At 46.0% G+C, this 18,247-nt stretch overlaps 1 protein-coding gene across 2 annotated transcripts in view; it reads right to left on the bottom strand.

Annotated features, from left to right (window-relative positions):
- SLC5A11 (solute carrier family 5 member 11) overlaps positions 1 to 18,247 on the bottom strand; it is a 65,819-nt gene that overhangs the window by 19,669 nt on the left and 27,903 nt on the right. For both annotated transcript variants that reach the window (XM_050773827.1, XM_050773828.1), the window contains exons 7-10: positions 16,855 to 16,959; positions 15,205 to 15,310; positions 7,352 to 7,432; positions 206 to 411 (exon numbers count right to left, since the gene is read on the bottom strand). In XM_050773827.1, coding sequence (XP_050629784.1) covers positions 206 to 411; positions 7,352 to 7,432; positions 15,205 to 15,310; positions 16,855 to 16,959 — 498 coding nt within the window. The remainder of the gene's footprint in view (positions 1 to 205; positions 412 to 7,351; positions 7,433 to 15,204; positions 15,311 to 16,854; positions 16,960 to 18,247) is intronic.

Below are 18,247 nucleotides of genomic sequence, written 5' to 3' on the forward strand. Positions count from 1 at the left end.
ATCAGCAGCTTTGGATTTGTTGTTCACATTCACAAGATCAAGAAATAAAATAGCATGTAGAGCAATGGAAAGGAGGAAGGAGTCAAGGAAGCAGGGAAAATGCAAATGAGAGAAGAGGTGGAGGAAGAAAAAAGTACCGACTTCAGCCACCCTAAGGAAAGAAGCAAAGAGAAGGAAAAAGCTTGCTGAGGCCACTGTCCTGTACCTGATCCGTGCACCAGTACCAGAGGGATGGGATGGACATTCCAAACAGGACCCCTGGCCACGGGAGATCAGATGTCAGTGGATCTCGGAAAATATGGAAGGCATCCTCCCGGGGCAGCCCGCAGCTGCTGTTCTCGCTCCGGTTGCTGGCCAGGGCCAAGAAGTACTTCTCCTTCAGGCCTTCCATCCCACCAACTGCGGCGAAACCTAGAATTCAGAGGAAGCCTGTTTTCCAGGAACTCAGATTGGACCATGGCAAGTGATGAGGAGATGGCTGGAGATTGGTGAAATTCTAGCAGGACCAGAGCTACCAAAAAATGTTGATCCCCTTAAGGGTTCTTAGCCTCCTCCCCACATTTTTTTTAACTTAAAAAAATTAATAGTAGAGTTTTATTGGACTATAATTGACCTAACCATAAATTGCATATATTTAAAGTGTAAAAGTTGATGTTTGACATCAGTATTCACCCATGAAACCTCCACCACAAAGTAATAAATGTGTCTATCCAAGTTTCTTTTCTTTCTTTCTTTCTTTTTTGAGATGAAGTCTTGCCCTGTCACCCAGGCTGGAGTGTAGTGGCGCAATCTTGGCTAACTGCCACCTCCGCCTCCCAGGTTCAATTGATTTTCCTGCCCCAGCCTCCTGAGTAGCTGGGATTACAGGTGTGTGCCACCATGCCTGGCTAATTTTTGTATTTTAGTAGAGACGGGGTTTCACCATGTTGTCCAGGCTGGTCTCGAACTCCTGACCTCAAGTGATACTCCTGGCCATTGTCCCAGGCCATTGTATGTTCTTTAAGCCCATCGAATTCCCCTAAAAATAATTTACTACTTCCCTGAAATCATCGACACTTGTCCGTCTCCTTTTTCCTTAAGAAGTACGATACAGGCCGGGCGCGGTGGCTCAAGCCTGGAATCCCAGCACTTTGGGAGGCCGAGACGGGCAGATCACGAGGTGAGGAGATCGAGACCATCCTGGCTAACACGGTGAAACCCTGTCTCTACTAAAAATTACAAAAAACTAGCCGGGCGAGGTGGCGGGCGCCCGTAGTCCCAGCTACTCAGGAGGCTGAGGCAGGAGAATGGCGTAAACCCGGGAGGCCGAGCTTGCAGTGAGCTGAGATCCGGCCACTGCACTCCAGCCTGGGTGACAGAGTGAGACTCGGTCACAAAAAAAAAAAAAAAAAAAAAAAAAAAAAAAGAAGTACAGTATAGAAACATCTATATGACATTAGGATATTGAGAAATCACTCCGTAATTCTCCCTTGTGCGTGCTAATAAATTTGTATGCCATTTCTCCTATTGATCTGCCTCTTGTTGGTTGATTTCCCAGTGAGATTTCCAGTCTTCCCTTCCCTCCTACAATTGCTTCTCAGAATAATACTTCTAAATAATGCAAAAATACATAGGATTGCAAAGAAATCAAATATATTGAACCATCAAAATATTAAAAATGTGACACAGTAATTTATTTATTTGCTTCATTAAATTGTAAGACTGGCCAGGCACAGTGGCTCACACCTGTAATACCAGCACTTTGGGAGGCTGAGGGGGGTGAATCGCCTGAGGTCAGGAGTTCGAGACCAACCTGGCCCACATGGTGAAATCCCATCTCTACTAAAAATACAAAAATTAGCCAGGCTTGGTGGTGGGCACCTGTAATCTCAGCTACTCAGGAGGCTGAGGCAGGAGAATCACTCTGGGAGGTGGCGGTTGCAGTGAGGCGAGATTGTGCCACTGCATTCCAGCCTGGGCAACAGAGCGAGAATCTGTCACAAAAAAATAAAAAATAAAATAAAAATAAAAAAATAAGGTAAGACCTCTCAGGAGGTCCAATGATGGTTTCAGGTTTTGTCATTTTGTTTGTTCTTAGAGACAGGTTCTCACTCTGTCACCCAGCCTGGAGCGTAGTGGTACAATCATAGCTCACGGTAACCTCGAACTCCTGAGCTCAAGCGATGCTCCTGCCTCAGCCTCCAGAGTAGTTAAGACTACAGGCATGTACCACCACATCTAGCGAGTTTAAAGTTTTTCGTAGAGATGGCTCTCACTGTGTTTCCCAGACTGGTCTCAAACTCCTAGGCTCAAGCAATTCTCCTGCCTCAGCCTCCCAAAGTGCTGGGATTACAGGCGTGAGCCACTGCACATGACCTGTATTTTGTTTCTTTTCTCATTCCAAATTACGCTGTTTTCTCTCTTTTTCTTGGTTTGATTTGCAACTGCGTTTTATGGTTCTTTTCAAAGAAATAGATATTGGGCTAGGCGAGGTGGTTCACGCCTGTAATCCCAGCACTTTGGGAGGCTGAGGCGGGTGGATCACCTGAGGTCAGGAATTCAAGACCAGCCTGGCCCTCATTGGGAAACCCTGTCTCTACTAAAAATACAAAAATCAACCAGACATGGTGGTGCACGCCTGTAGTCCTAGTTACTCGGGAGGCTGAGGCAGGAGAATCATTTGAACCCGGGAGGCGGAGGTTGCAGTAAGCCGAGATCATACCATTGCATGCCAGCCGGGGTAACAGAGCCAGACTCTGTCTTAAAAAAAAAAAAAAAAAAAAAAAAGGCCAGGTGCAGTGGCTCATGCCTGTAATCCCAGCACTTTGGGAGGCCAACGTGGGCATATCGCCTGAGGTCAGGGGTTTGAGACCAGCCTGGCCAACATGGTGAAACCTTGTCTCTACTAAAAATACAAAAATAAGCTGGATGTGGTGGCGGGTGCCTGTAATCCCCGCTACTCGGGAGGCTGAGGCAGGAGAATCGCTTGAACCTGGGAGGCGGACGTTACAGTGAGCCGAGATCGCGCCATTGCACTCCAGCCTGGCGACGGAGCGAGAGTCCATCTCAAAAAAAAAAAAAAAAAAAAGGAAAGAAAAAGAAATAGATATTAGAGTAATTGGAGTAACTCTTTTTTCTAAATCACTAAATTGGGCTTTCATATTTATGAATATAAATGTTTTTACAGAGGTACAGCTTTTACTTTATCTATTAAGAATGAAATGTAATGTTCTCATTTTTTCTGCATAGTCTGTAATTGCAGCTTTTATTTTCTCTGTGACCCAGGCAGTATTTAGGAGATGGCTTTTAAATTTCTAAATAACTAGATTTTTAAAAAATTTACATTTCCCCTAATGAGTTTAAATTTTTTGGTTTATATGAGTAAGATAATCTGAACAATGTTTTTATACACAGTTTTGTAAAAAAATTTTTCAATGATTAATTTTTGCGGGTGATTCTATGAATGCTGGAAAAATACACATTCATGGTTAGGAGAATGCTTATTCATTTGTAGAATTTATATCTTCTAAATCCTCATTATGTTCTTGTTCTGTTAAGGTATTTTAGTACTGTTTTGGTTTCTGTTAACTTATAACAACTTCTGCTTTGTGTATTTTGTTGCAATGTTATTTAATAAACAAAGGTTATATCTTTATTATGAATTTTACATTTTCAATATAAAATTACTTATCCCCATTTATTGCTTTTTGCCTTATGTTATACTTTGTTTTATATGTGCCACTTGCAAATTGTATCAAGTTACATTTTCTTAACTCAAACTATAAATCTTGAGTTTTGTTGAGAAAATAAATAATATATAGCTAAGGAAAAGGAAAACAGAACAAACAGCCACATAGATTGATAACTGCTTGTAAGAAGCCTTGTCTTTCAATAGGGAATTTTATTCCATTTACTTGTATTGTGATAACTGATATTTTTACTATTACTTTGCATTCTCTTTTATTCTTTCCGTTTGGTTGTGATTTCTTATTATTCTCTTTTAAGAAAAAAAAAACTTATACACACATATTTCCTATATAAATAAAGGGTTAGATTTATATGAGTGTCTGCTTGGAGTTCAGTATTTCTTCTTCAAGATGTTTTTCTTCCTATTTGATGGGAAATGTAGCATACTATCTCTCCCAACATTTTAAAGTTTTTGTTACTAAAACAGGGTTTTACATCCAATTTTTATTAAATTGTTATACTCTTTATGTAACATTTGCCTTGACCAGATAATTTTTCAGATCTATAATAATTTTAACTGGATCATTATTTACTACCATTTTCTCTTGAGTCATAATACCAACTCTCGATTTTGTTTGTTTCTCTCGTGTATCTTCAAGACAGGCGCGTAGGTCCTCCTTTTACTAAGTCCTTGCATAGTTCAGAATATTTCTGCAGCCCTGGTAAACAGGGCACTTGGCTAGGTATCCGATCCTTACTTAGGATACTACTTTTCCCATAAAACACATCTGTGGCCTTTGTTCCACTGTCTTTTGGCATTTTATTGTTTTGAAGGAGGGGAATGAGACCAGTTCGTTTTATTATTTTTAGCTCACTACATTTTTTCTGTCTGGGTTCTTTTTTTCTTATGCAGAGTCTCACTCTGTCACCCAGGCTGGAGTGCAGTGGTGCAGTCATAGTTCACTGCAGCCTCGAGCGCCTGGGCTCAAGCGATCCTCCCGCCTCAACCTCCTCAAGCTCCCTGATCCTCCGGTCCCCAGCTGAGACCATAGATGTGCACACCATACCCAGCTAATTTTCCATTTTTCATAGAGTGGGGTCTTGCTTTGTTGTCCAGGCTGGTCTCAAACTACTGGCCTCAAATGATCTTCCCACCTCTCTGTATTCTTTAGTATTTAAAAATTATTCTATACTTCACATTTTGTTCATAATGCTTCTACCTGGAGATCTCATTCATTGATTTTGCCTAAGACACAGCAAACCCTTTACACCTAGCTAGATATATCATCCTCCTTGTAAGAAAGGTTTTCCTTTGTGATTAATTTAATTATTTACTTTGTTCCATTTTTTTCTGATCTTTTTTCTAAGAATAAACATTTCTCAGAAAAAAAAAACAGAAAAAAGAAAAAGAATAAACATTTCTCAAATGGTATATCTCTCTGTCTTTCATATTTGTCATCTTTTCTTTTATAATTTTATTATTTATCCCTTTTCTCTGCATTTTATTAGAACTCCTACTTATTTTCAGCCGGGCGCGGTGGCTCACGCCTGTAATCCCAGCACTTTGGGAGGCTGAGGCCAGCAGATGACGAGGTCAAGAGATCGAGACCATCCCTGCGAACATGGTGAAACCCCATTAGCTGGGCGTGGTGGCACATGTCTGTAGTCCCAGCTACTCGGGAAGCTGAGGCAGGAGAATGGCTTGAACCTGGGAGGTGGAGGTTGCAGTGAGCCAAGATCATGCCGCTGCACTCCAGCCTGGTGACAGAGCAAGACTCCGTCTAAAAAAAACACAAAACTCCTATTTGTTTTCATCCTGGGTTTGATTTTCTTTAGCGTTTGTTCTGCTCTTTACATCCTCCTGTGGGGAGTTTAATTCTGCTAATTTTTAAAGAAAATTTTAGAAAATGTGTTGTAATCTTCTCTAATCTTTTTCCTTTTTATCCGCTTCTATTCTCCCTTCATCTCAGTTTGTCCTCTACTTCTATCTTTCATACATGTTTCATAGAGTTCAGGATTCCAAGCATGGCGCTCTTCTAATATTTTCTTCTGAGTCCTAAAATACATAATTTTCAGCACTATATTCTGCCATCTTTCAGGATTATGATCCCTTTTACTTTTCTGTGTTTTCTATATTAGTTTTCATAGCCTTTTTTTTTTCTTTTGAGACAGGGTCTCGCTATGTTGGCCAGGCTGGAGTGTAGTGACACAATCTCGGCTCACTGCAGCCTCAACCTTCCAGGCTCAAGCCATCCTCCCACCTCAGCCTGTCAAGTAGCTGGGACTACAGGCACATGCCCCCACACCCGGCTAAGTTTATGTTTATTTTTTGTAGAGACACAGTCTCACTAGGTTGCTCAGGCTGGTCTCAAACTCCTGAGCTCAAGTGATCTTCTTTTTTTGGCCTCCCAAAGTGCTGGGATTACAGGTGTGAACCACCACACTCGGCTTTTGTTGTAGTCTTTAAGGCTTAATGAGTGGCTTACCTCTAAAAGATAGAAACCTGTGAAGAGTAGTGTTCCCCCCCTTAACAATAATAAGAAGTTGGCTAATCTACAAAATTATAACTTCCCTTGAACCTATCAGAGAGGTGAGGCCATAGAGCAACCAACTGGCCTGAGATCTCAGAAAACACAGGAGCCTCCAAAGAGACATGGCCATTGGCAGCAAAACAAAGAAAGACAGGATCACCATACAAGCTGGTACGAAGAATTGGGCAAATATTTTGAAACGAATTGCTAAAGTCTAGGTGTGGGCTAGTGCTAGAGTTTAAAGCTTCTGTAGGCTGCATGCGGTGGCTCATGCCTGTAATTTCAGCACTTTGGGAGGCCAAGGCAGGTGGATTGCTTGAGCTCAGGAGTTTGAAACCAACCTGGGCAACATGGTGAAACCCCATCTATTAAAAAAAATGAAAAAAAATTAGCTGGGAGTGATGGTGCACACCTGTGGGCCCAGCTACTTGGGAGGCTGAGGTGGGAGGATCTCTTGAGCCCAGGAGGCAGCAGTTGCAGTGAGCCAAGATTGTGTCACTGCACTTCAGCCTAGGTGGCGGAGTGAGATCCTATCTCAAAACAAACAAACAAATAACAACAAAAACCTCTGTAAGGAAAAGCTGTCTCTTCACATTCTTTTCTTTATTCACTCAGCTATTTTTCCATATTAGTATAGAAAGATATTAACTTTTACTTAAAAAAAAAACAGTGCCAGGTGGGGCGGCTTTGGGAGGCTGAGGCAGGAGGATCACCTGAGATCAAGAGTTTGAGATCAGCCTGGGCAACATAGTGAGACTCTATCTCTACAAAAAAACAGGAAAAAACAATTAGCTGGACATAATGGCCTATACCTGTAGTCCCAGCTACTCAGGAGGCTGAGGTGGGAGAGTCACTTGAGCCCAGGAGCTCAAGGCTGCAGCGAGCTATGATCGCACCACTGCACTCCAGCCTGACTGACAGAGCAAGACCCTGTCTCAAAACAAAAAAATGAAAACAAAAACAGTAAGTTTCCACAATAAGCACAGTTCTCTTCTAGCTAAAATAACCGTGCCTCAAACCAAGCACCTCTGACAAAAATTCCCCAGCAGTATGCTCTTTGACAGCTGGGTTTGCCATTCACTGTGTTGAGAGCAGATATCCCTGCTGGAGAGAGGGGCTGTCCTCCACCCAAGTGACCCGGGGACCCCACTTACTGTAGCCCATCAAGGTGAGCGCTCCTATAAGCATGATCAGTGTCTGCAGCGCATCCGTGTAGATCACAGCAGCCAGGCCACCTGGTGGGATGAACACAGGGAGTCTGATGAAAAGGGATTACTCTGGGTTCCCAAGGGAACCTGGAAGACCAGGACCTGATGGGAGATTTCTTAGTGATGATTGATTGCAAAGATGGCCACGATCACGCCTCCCTGTGTGCACGCCCATTTTGCAATGTGACTTTGCTGCTCCTTTCGTGATGAAGTGAAGTTGATGTCTCTACTTCTCACACGGGCTTGGCCATGTGACTTGCTTTGACCAATAGAATGTGGGGGAAGTGGTATGGACCTCGGGGGTCCCTGCAGCTTCTGCACTTACTCTCCTGTTGCCCTGAGACCATTTGCTTTAAGAAGCCCAGCCTAACCTAATGGAGGAAGAGGGCCCCCATGGAGGGGAAGCCCAGTCAACAGCCCAAGCTAACACCAGCCATATGAGTGAGGCCATCCTCTTCCAGCCAGCTGCTCCACCTGCCGCTGAACTATAGTTCACAAAGCCAGGTGAGACCAGCACACATCCACCCAGGGAACCCACGGACTTCTGGGGAATAATAAACCATTGGTTTTTCAAGCCCCTCAATTTGAGGGTGTTTTTTTTAACACAGCAAATTTTTTTTTTTTTTTTTTTTTTTTTTTTTTGAGACGGAGTCTGGCTCTGTCGCCCAGGCTGGAGTGCAGTGGCGTGATGTTGGCTCACTGCAAGCTCTGCGTCCCGGGTTCACGCCATTCTCCTGCCTCAGCCTCCCTGGTAGCTGGGACTACAGGCGCCCGCCACCGTGCCCGGCTAATGTTTTTGTATTTTTAGTAGAGATGGGGTTTCACTGTGTTAGCCAGCATGGTCTCCATCTCCTGACCTCCTAATCCACCCACCTCGGCCTCCCAAAGTGCTGGGATTACAGGCGTGAACGACCACGCCTGGCTAGCAATTTTCAACTGATATAGGAAGTGGTGCTTGGGCCACAGTCCCCAAGCTCTGAATACCTTTATTTATTTATTATTTATTTGTTTATTTATTTTTCAGAGCCAGGGTCTCACTCTGTCAACCCATGCTGGAGTACAGTGTCGTGATCATAACTCGCTGCAACCTAGACCTACTGGGCCCAGGTGATTCTCCCGTCTCAGTCCCCCAAGTAGCTGGGACTATAGGCGTGAGCCACCACGCCCAGCTAATTTTTAAATTTTTTCTAGAGATGGAGTCTTGCTATGTTGCCCAGGGTGGGCTCAAACTCCTGGCTCAAGCAGTCCTCCTGCCTCGGCCTCCCAAGGTGCTGGGATTACAGGTGTAAGCAACTACACCCAGTCAATATCTTTATTTTTAAGGTTGGATAAAGGATGTGAGTGTTAGGGATTCAGAGGCCCCCTAGACTTCCTGAAGAGAATCATGGTGGTGCCTCAGAGGATTCTTGTTGAGTTTGCCACCTTCAAAAATCTCCTAAATGGGCTGGGCGCGGTGGCTCACGCCTGTAATCCCAGCACTTTGGGAGGCTGAGGCAGCCGGATCACCTGAGGTCAGGGGTTTGAGATCAACCAACATGGTGAAACTGTCACTACTAAAAATACAAAAATTGGCCGGGCGCGGTGGCTCAAGCCTGTAATCCCAGCACTTTGGGAGGCCGAGACGGGCGGATCACGAGGTCAGGAGATCGAGAGCATCCTGGCTAACACGGTGAAACCCCGTCTCTACTAAAAAAAATACAAAAAACTAGCCGGGCGAGGTGGCGGGCGCCTGTAGTCCCAGCTACTCGGGAGGCTGAGGCAGGAGAATGGCGTGAACCCAGGAGGCGGAGCTTGCAGTGAGCTGAGATCCGGCCACTGCACTCCAGCCTGGGCGACAGAGCGAGACTCCGTCTCAAAAAAAAAAAAAAAAAAAAAAAAAAAAAAAAAAAAAAAAAAAAAAAAAAAAATTAGCCAGGCGTGGTGGGGCATGCCTGTAGTCCCAGCTACTCTGGAGGCTGAGACAGGAGAATCACATGAACCCGGGAGGCGGAGGTTGCAGTGAGCCGAGATCCCGCCACTGCACTCCAGCCTGGGCGACAGAGCAAGACTTCATCTAAAAAAAAAAAAAAATCTTCCTAATGATGATACTGGTAGCAAATCCATCCGCATCTGGACAGAGCAATCTTTCCAGTCTCTTCCTTAAACCTCTGTTCTTCTTCCTTCATGAGGAGAAGGGACACTTATGCGTAGAAACATGTCTACTAGAGGGCACAGTCACTGCACAATTTTAAAACCCTGCGCCCGTGGGTGTGGTGCTCTCCGGGATCCCTCCTTCCTTGCCAGCAAGAATAGGGCTCTCTCACCAAGGGGAGGAGACCTGGCTTTGATTGTGGCCCCAGTTCCCTGCCATTCACTCATGCAGTGAGTCAGCCTGAGTGTGGTGAGGTCCTGGTGTTGGGTACCACTTAATCCACCATCCTTTCTGTATTAACAGTGATGAGGGTCTCTCTTATGCCAGGCACCGTGGGGAGCATTTTGTTCAGTCTTTCACCAAATAGCCGGTGAGCTCCCCACCAAGTTCTATATGGTAGGGATGCAGAGGCCAACAAAATGGCATGTTCCCTGCCCTCAGAGAGCCTACAGTCTAATGGGGAACACAGACCTCCAAACAAGGAACACTAACATTCATCCGCTGTGGCAGCCTGCCCTCCCCTTTCCCCCTGCCCCAGGCACATTGCTTCTGCTAGTTCTGAGAACTCAGCCAAGGTCTTTCTGTATCAGGGGACTTTGCATATGTTAGATTTTGTCAATTTTCTGTTTAGAGCATCCAATGGTATTCCATGGCACTTAGAACAAATGCTAGGCTTATTTTGTTTCCTTCAAAGCTCTGGTCCCTGCCCTTTTCTCCAATCCCACTCTCACCACCAGGGTTGCTGCTTAGCACAGTGCTCTGGTTGGTGTGAATGGCACCACCTGGAGCGGAATAGGACACAGCCTGCATAACCATTTGCTCAGGCAGGCTCTCATCTCAGAGTCTTTACTGCAGCCCTTCCCTCAGTCTGGAATTCTCCTCCTCTGCATTGCTGGTGGGTGTTATTTAAACTTGGCTGAGATATGGAAAAATGTTCATCATCACTAATCATCAAAAAAATGCAGATTACAGGCCAGGCGCAGTGGTTCACATCTGTAATTCCATCATTTTGGGAGACTGATGCAGGCAGATCACTTGAGGCCAGGAGTTCAAGACCAGCCTGGCCAATACAGTGAAACCCTTTCTCTACCAAAAAATACAAACATTAGCCGGGCATGGTGACTGGCACCTGTAGTCTCAGCTACTCGGGAGGCTGAGGCAGGAGAATCACTTGAACCTGGGAGATGGAGGTTGCCGTGAGCCAAGATTGCACCACTGCACTCCAGCCTTGGTGACAGAGAGAGACGCTGTCTCAAAAAAAGAAAAAAAAATCACTACCACAATGAGATATCATCTCACACCAGCCAGAACAGCTTTTTTCTTTTTCTTTTTCTTTTTTTTTTTAATTTTCTTTTTTTTCTGAGATGGAGTCTCACTCTGTCGCTCAGGCTGGAGTGCAGTGGCACGATCTCAGCTCACTGCAGCCTCTGCCTCAAGGGTCCAAGCAACTGTCCTCCCTCAGCCTCCCCGGTAGCTGGGATTACAGGTGTCCACCACCACGCCCGGCTAATTTTTTTGTATTTTTAGTAGAGATGGGGTTTCACCATGTTGGCCAGGCTGGTCTCGAACTCCTGAGCTCAGGTGATCCTCCTGCCTTGGCCTCCCAAAGTGCTGGGATTATAGGTGTGAGCCACCACGCCTGACCAGAACAGCTTTAAACAGTTAAAACCAGTTAAGAAGTCAAAACATAACAGATGTTGGCAAGGTTGTGGAGACAAGGGAATGCTGCTGATGCACTGTCGGTGGGAGTGTGATATGGTTTGGCTCTGTGTCCCCACCCAAATCTCATGTTGAATTGTAATCCCCACATGTTAGGGGAGGGTCCTGGTGGGAGGTGATCGGATCATGGGGGTGATTTTAATGGTTCAGCACCATCCCCCAGTGCTGTCTGGTGATAGAGTTCTCATGAGAGCTGGTTGTTTCCAAGTGTGTAGCACTAGGCCAGGCACGGTGGCTCACGTCTGTAATCCCAGCACTGTGGGAAGCCAAGGCGGGCAGACCACCTGAGCTTGGGAGTTCGAGACCAGCCTGACCAACATGGAGGAATTCCATCTCTACTAAAAACACAGAATTAGCTGGGCATGGTGGCAGGTGCCTGTGATCCCAGCTACTTGGGAGGCTGAGGAGGAGAATTGCTTGAACCCAGGAGGCGGAGGTTGCGGTGAGCTGAGATCGCACCATTGCAGTCCAGCCGCAAAAGAGTAAGTCTCCATCCCCCCCGCCAAAAAAAAAAGTGTGTGGCACCTCCCCCTTCACTCTTTCTCTCCAGCTCCATCATGGTAGGACGTGCTTACTTCCCCTTTGCCTTCCACCATGTCTGTAAGTTTCCTGAGGCCTCCGAGCCATGCTTCCCATTAAGCCTGTGGAAGTGTGAGTCAATTAAACCTCTTTTTTTTTTCATAAATTATCCAGTCTCAGGTAGTTCTTTATAGCAGTGTGAGAATTGACTAATACAAAGTATAAATTAGTTCAGCCACTGTGGAGAGAGAACTGAGAATCGAACTGAGAATTTGACCAGCAACCCCACTACTGAGTATGTACCCAAAGGAAAAGAAGTCATCCTACCAAAAAGACACATCCCTCATATGTCCATCACGACACTATGCATAACAGCAAATACATGGAATTGACACAGGTGCCCATTCACAGTGGACTGGATAAAGAAAATATGGTACAGATACACCATGAAATACTACACAGCCATTAAAAAGGACAAAATCAGGCCGGGCGTGGTGGCTCAAGCCTGTAATCCCAGTACTTTGGGAGGCCGAGACGGGCGGATCGCGAGGTCAGGAGATCAAGACCATCCTGGCTAACCCAGTGAAACCCCGTCTCTACTAAGAAATACAAAAAACTAGCCAGGTGAGGTGGCGGGTGCCTGTAGTCCCAGCTACTCAGGAGGCAGAGGCAGGAGAATGGCATAAACCCGGGAGGCGGAGCTTGCAGTAGGCTGAGATCTGGCCACTGCACTCCAGCCTGGGCTACAGAGCGAGACTCCATCTCAAAAAAAAAACAAAAACAAAAAAACAAAACAAAAAAAGGACAAAATCATAACCTTTGCAGCCCAACCTGAATGCAGCTGGAGGCCCTTATCCTAAGTGAATTAATGCAGGACCAGAAAACCAAATACCGCATGTTCTCACTTATTCGTTTATTTTCTTTTTCTCTGAGACGGGGTCTTGCTCTGTTGCCCAGGCTGGAATGCAGTGGTGCGATCTATGCTCACTGCAACCTTGCAACCTCTGCCTCCTCGGTTCAAGCGATTCTCATGCCTCAGCCTTCCGCATAGCTGGGATTACAGGTGCCCGCTACCACACTCAGCTAATTTTTGTATTTTTAGTAGAGAAGGGGTTTCACCATGTTGGCCAGGATGGTCTGGAGCTCCTGACCTCAGGTGATCTTCCCACCTTGGCCTCCCAAAGTGCTGGGATTACAGGAGTGAGCCACCACGCCTGGCCCACCACGCCTGTTCTCACTTATAAATGGAAACTGAATAAACATTGGATACTCATGGACTTGAATAAGGGAACTGGGAACTACTAGAAGGGGGAGAGAGGGAGGAGGACACTGGTTGAAAAACTACCTACTGGGTACTCTGCTCACTACCTGGACTAATGGATCCATTTGTACCCCAGACCTCAGCATCATGTAATGTACCCATTAACAAACCTGCATTTACCTCCTGAATCTAAAATAAAAGTCAAAGGTGAAAAAAAGTTGGTTGAGATATCACCTTAGAAAGGCCTTACCTGAATATTCTATGTTAAAAAAAAAGAACAACAACAAAAAAAAGAACCTTTCCTCCATCTCTTCACCCTAATTAATTTTTCCTTATAGCACTTATCAGGTTATAATAATATACACTGATATATTTATTTATTTATTTTTGAGACAGAGTTCCACTCTGTTGCCCAGGCTGGAGTGCAGTGGTGCGATCTTGGCTCACTGCAACCTCCGCCTCCTAACTTCAAGTGATTCTCCTGCCTCAGCCTCCTGAGTAGCTGGGATTACAGTCGTATGCCATCAGGCCCAGCTGATTTTTTGGTAATTTTAGTAGAAACGGGATTTCGCCATGTTGACTAGGCTGGTCTAGAACTCCTGACCTCAGGTGATCCACCCACCTCGGCCTCCCAAAGTGTTGGGATTACAGATGTGAGCCACCACACCTGGCCTGACATTATTTATTGATTTCCCTGTTCATTGTCTCCCATCCTCACTATTTTTTAATAAGTTCCTCCAGAGTAGAGAGATTTGTCTTGTTTACACCTGTGCCTCACTCCCTGGCACACAGTAGGAAATGTATATCCATATACACATACCTGTATACGTAAATACATAATATATGGATACAAGGTACATAATATATAGATACAGTATTATATACCGTAATATATAGATACCATAATATAGAGATACCATAATATATAGATACCATTATGTATAATACTATATACATAATATAGATACCAGATACCAGCATAATATATAGATACAGTATGTTTTGTCTGTGCACACACAGGCACACACAGACACAAACAGACACACACATACATATGGAATGAGTTAAATTACGCCAAGAGGAGGCAGAGAAGGGTGAAAATAGAGTGGAAGATGAGATAATGAATATTTAAAAGCAAGTGCTTCTCAAGGCCCTACTGCGTGCCAGGCACTCTTCTAGGACACAGGTATGAGGGGGAGAGACAAGGTTACCTGCCCTCAGGCTCCAGGATTGCAGTAGTTTATTATCCAGCCTGTATTGTGCCTGTGAATGCACATGGCTCAGCAGTTAGTAGGTGCTCAAGAAACAGTTCTGGGGTACATGAATGGGAAAAAACATTATGCCATTGTGGTGCATTTTAAAAATGCTTTATCTTTTTTTATTCTGAGATGGAGTCTCGCTCTGTCACCCAGGCTGGAGGGCAATGGCACGATCTTGGCTCACTGCAACCTCCGCCCCCCGGGTTCAAGCAATTCTCCTGCCTCAGCCTCCCAAGTAGCTGGGATTACAGGAGTCTGCCAGCACACCTGGCTAATTTTTTTTTTTCTTTGAGCCGGTGTTTCGCTCTGTCACCCAAGCTGGAGTGCAGTGGTGCGATCTCGGCTCACTGCAACCTCCGCCTCCCAGGTTCAAGCAATTATCCTGCCTTGGCCTCCTGAGTAGCTGGGATTACAGGCACAGGCCATCACGCCTGGCTAATTTTTTGTAGTTTTAGTAGAGAGGGGGTTTTGCCATGTAGGTCAGGCTGGTCTTGAACTCCTGACCTTGTGATTCACCCGCCTCGCCTCCCAAAGTGCCGGGATTACAGGCGTGAGCCACCGTGCCTGGCCTAATTTTTGTATTTTTAGTAGAGATGGGGTTTTGTCATGTTGGCCAGGCTGGTCTGGAATTCCTGACCTCAAGTGATCCACCTGCCTCGACTTCCCAAAGTGCTGGGATTACAGGCATGAGCCATCTTGCCTGACCTAAAATGCTTTATCTTATCAGGTAACCCCCTTCCTTTGGATAATGGTCAGGAGAAATCTTTTTATCTAAGGTAAAGGAGTGACGTTTAATGAATAAATGGGTCTTAGCACAATGGAATATCAGAAGATGGGCAAGGAAAAGGTAGAGTAGCCCACAGCCCCTGCCCACCACCTCTGCCAGGTGTTACCCTTTGTTCAGTCTTACCAGCAACCGTGTATACAGCAGTGATGGCCAGCAGCCCAACTATGGCCAGGTACAGATCCAGGTGCAAAGACTGCTGGATGAAGATGGCACCTGCATACATGTCTACCTGTGGAGAAAGGAGGTTGATGGATGAACAAATGAATTAATGAACAAATGAACGAATGAATGAATGGACATTTGCAGCCCAGGTTCCCTGGGATCAGGGCCTAGCCTAGATGCTGACAAACACAGAAGAGTCACACATCATCCCTTCTTCATCCATTGCATCCCAGATCAGGGGTCTTAAACTGGAGCCCTGCAGGCCCTGGGCTGATGCAGCAGCGTCCTCAGTCGTCTTTCTGCTTCTGCTTTTGGTCCTCTCCCACTCCATCTTCCACACGGCAACCTTCATTAAATACCATCATGATCACTTCATCCTTCTCCTCCCCACTCAAACTCTTAAGTAACTCCCCCATTGCCCCCAGGATAAAGGCTAAATAAATGAGGCTAAATACCCACTTCATACTCCCAGACCTCCACAGACTCTGAAATACCCTCTGTTTCTCAATAAGTCATGTGTGCCTGGGCCTCCTAGATTTCGCTTGTGCTGGTGCATCCGTCTGGAGGGCCAGTCCCCTTTCTCTAACTGTAAGTTCCTCCTGGAATGTCACTTCCCCTAGAAGGCTTCCCACATCTGTAGCTTCCCACCAGACTGCAAGTGAACATTCTAGTAAGGAGCCTGTGTGTCTGTCCCGCAGTCTGGAGCTGGCGTAAATTCACTTATTGTTATTTGGATTGAATGGAACCTCTTCTGCTCCCCCCTCACCACTTCCCATAGGACAAGCTCCTCCCTCCTCCCTGGCTGGAAGCGAAGACAGCTTCTGCTGAGGGGCACGTGTCTGGAGGTTGCAATACACCTGTTCTTTGCCACTTCCTAGGAGATCTGCCTATCCAAAGGTCAGGGTGCGGCAGGCACAATCAGCCATCAGCACATCTGATAAACAGTTGATCACTATCTAATTCCAGGAGGAAGAGAACAGTCCTATCCAAGGGTTGACAGGGTTCTTGGAGTCCCACTGATCAACCCACACCATCCTGAGATGTTGACAAAAAAGTTTTGGCAGGAGTAGGAGAGAAAGTCCTTCCCTCCTTTCCTCTACCTTTTCTCCGAATTTCTTCTTCTTCTTCTTCTTCTTCTTTTTTTTTTGACACAGAGTCTCGCTCTTTCACCCAGGCTGGAGTGCAGTGGTGTGATCTCGGCTCACTGCAACCTCTGCCTCCCCAGCTCAAGCAATTCTCCTGCCTCAGCCTCCCGAATAGCTGGGACTACAGGCATGAGCCACCACGCCCGGCTAATTTTCATATTTTTTGGTAGAGATGGGGTCTCGCCATGTTGGCCAGACTGGCCTCAAACTCCTGACCTTAAGTGATACACCCGCCTCAGCCTCCCAAAGTGCTGAGATGACAGGCGTGAGCCACTGCACCCGACCGTTTTCTCCCACTTTCCTCTGTCCACGCTTACCTCCCCACATCCCATCTTCCTCTAACCTCCCTGCAGCCTACAAAAGAGGAGGAGAAAGGGGATAGGGAGGAGACACTCCCGAGCAGAGATCTGTGCCTTATCTTCTCCCCATGCTGCATGGGTGTGGCCAGGCTCTGTCCCCACCTTACCGAGATCTTGGTGAAGATGTAGATAAATAGGTAGAGTACAGCCAGGATGACGGGAATTCTGACACCACCGAAGCGCTTCCGTAGGTATTCCGGCATCGTGGTGACCTGAGGGCCAGAGCTGAGATTTCACCACCAGCTGACTTCACCACCAGCACGTGACCTCCCCCACACCAGCCCTTCCCATCTGCTCCTGCCCCTGCAACTCAGAGCACAGATGGTCTTCCTGAGATTCTCAATCTGATACTTAAGAAGGGAGGAGAGGGGCCCAGCGCAGCTGGTTCCCATCACTTTGGGAAACTGAAGCAAGAGGATCGCTTGAGTGCAGGAGTTTGAGACCAGCCTGGGCAACACGGTGAAACCTCATTTCTACAAAAAATATAAATTTAGTCATGTGTGGTGGCAGGTGCCTGTAGTCCCAGCTACTCAGGTGGCTGAGGTGGAAGGATCGCTTGACCCTGAGCCCAGGAGGTCGAGGGTGCAGTGAGCCGTGATCATGCCATTGCACTCTAGCCTAAGTGACAGGGAGCCCCTGCCTCAAAAAATATACATATGTTAGACAAAAATAAAGTCTAGGTGGATAATAGATTTAATTGTGAGGCTGTGCACGATGGCTCACACCTGTAATCCAGCACTTTAGGAGGCCAAGGTGGGAGGATCACTCGAGCCCAGGAGTTCAACACTGGCCTGGGCAACATCTCTATTGCTACAGTAAGACCCCATCTCTATTATTTTTTTAAAGACATATAACCTAGTAGAAAAATGGGCAAAAGTCCTAGACAAGTTACTTCCTCAAAGAGGAAATCCAAATGGCCGGAAAATGTATAAAAAGAGTTGCCAATTAAAAACAGTGAGATGGCCGGGTGTGGTGGCTCATGCCTGTAATCCCAGCACTTTGGGAGGCGAGGTGGGAGGATCATCTGTGGTCAGGAGTTCGAGACCAGCCTGGCCAACTTGGCAAAACCCCGTCTCTACTAAAAATACAAAAATTAGCTGGGCTTGGTGGCTGTAGTCCCAGCTACTGGGGCAGTGTGTGTGTGGCAGTGGACGGGGCGAGGCAGGAGAATCAAGAATCACTTGAATCCAGGTAGGCAGAGGTTGCAATGGGCTGAGGGCATGCCACTGTACTCCAGCCTGGGCGACAGAGCGAGACTCTGTCTCAAAAATTTTAAAAAGCAGGGAGATATCACTACACATGCACCAAATTCACAAGAATCTTTAAGTTGGAGAATATAAAATGTCACCAAGGATACAGTGAATTTCAGGAAAGGGAATTTTCATATGCTGTTGGTGGGAATATGAATGGATAGAACTACTCCAGGAAAATGTTTGTCAATATATTGTAAAGCCAAAGATGAACATATCCAAGGACCTAGAAATTCCACTCATAGGTAGA

Source organism: Macaca thibetana, chromosome 20 (genome assembly GCF_024542745.1).
Source record: "Macaca thibetana thibetana isolate TM-01 chromosome 20, ASM2454274v1, whole genome shotgun sequence".
Classification (NCBI taxonomy): domain Eukaryota; kingdom Metazoa; phylum Chordata; class Mammalia; order Primates; family Cercopithecidae; genus Macaca; species Macaca thibetana.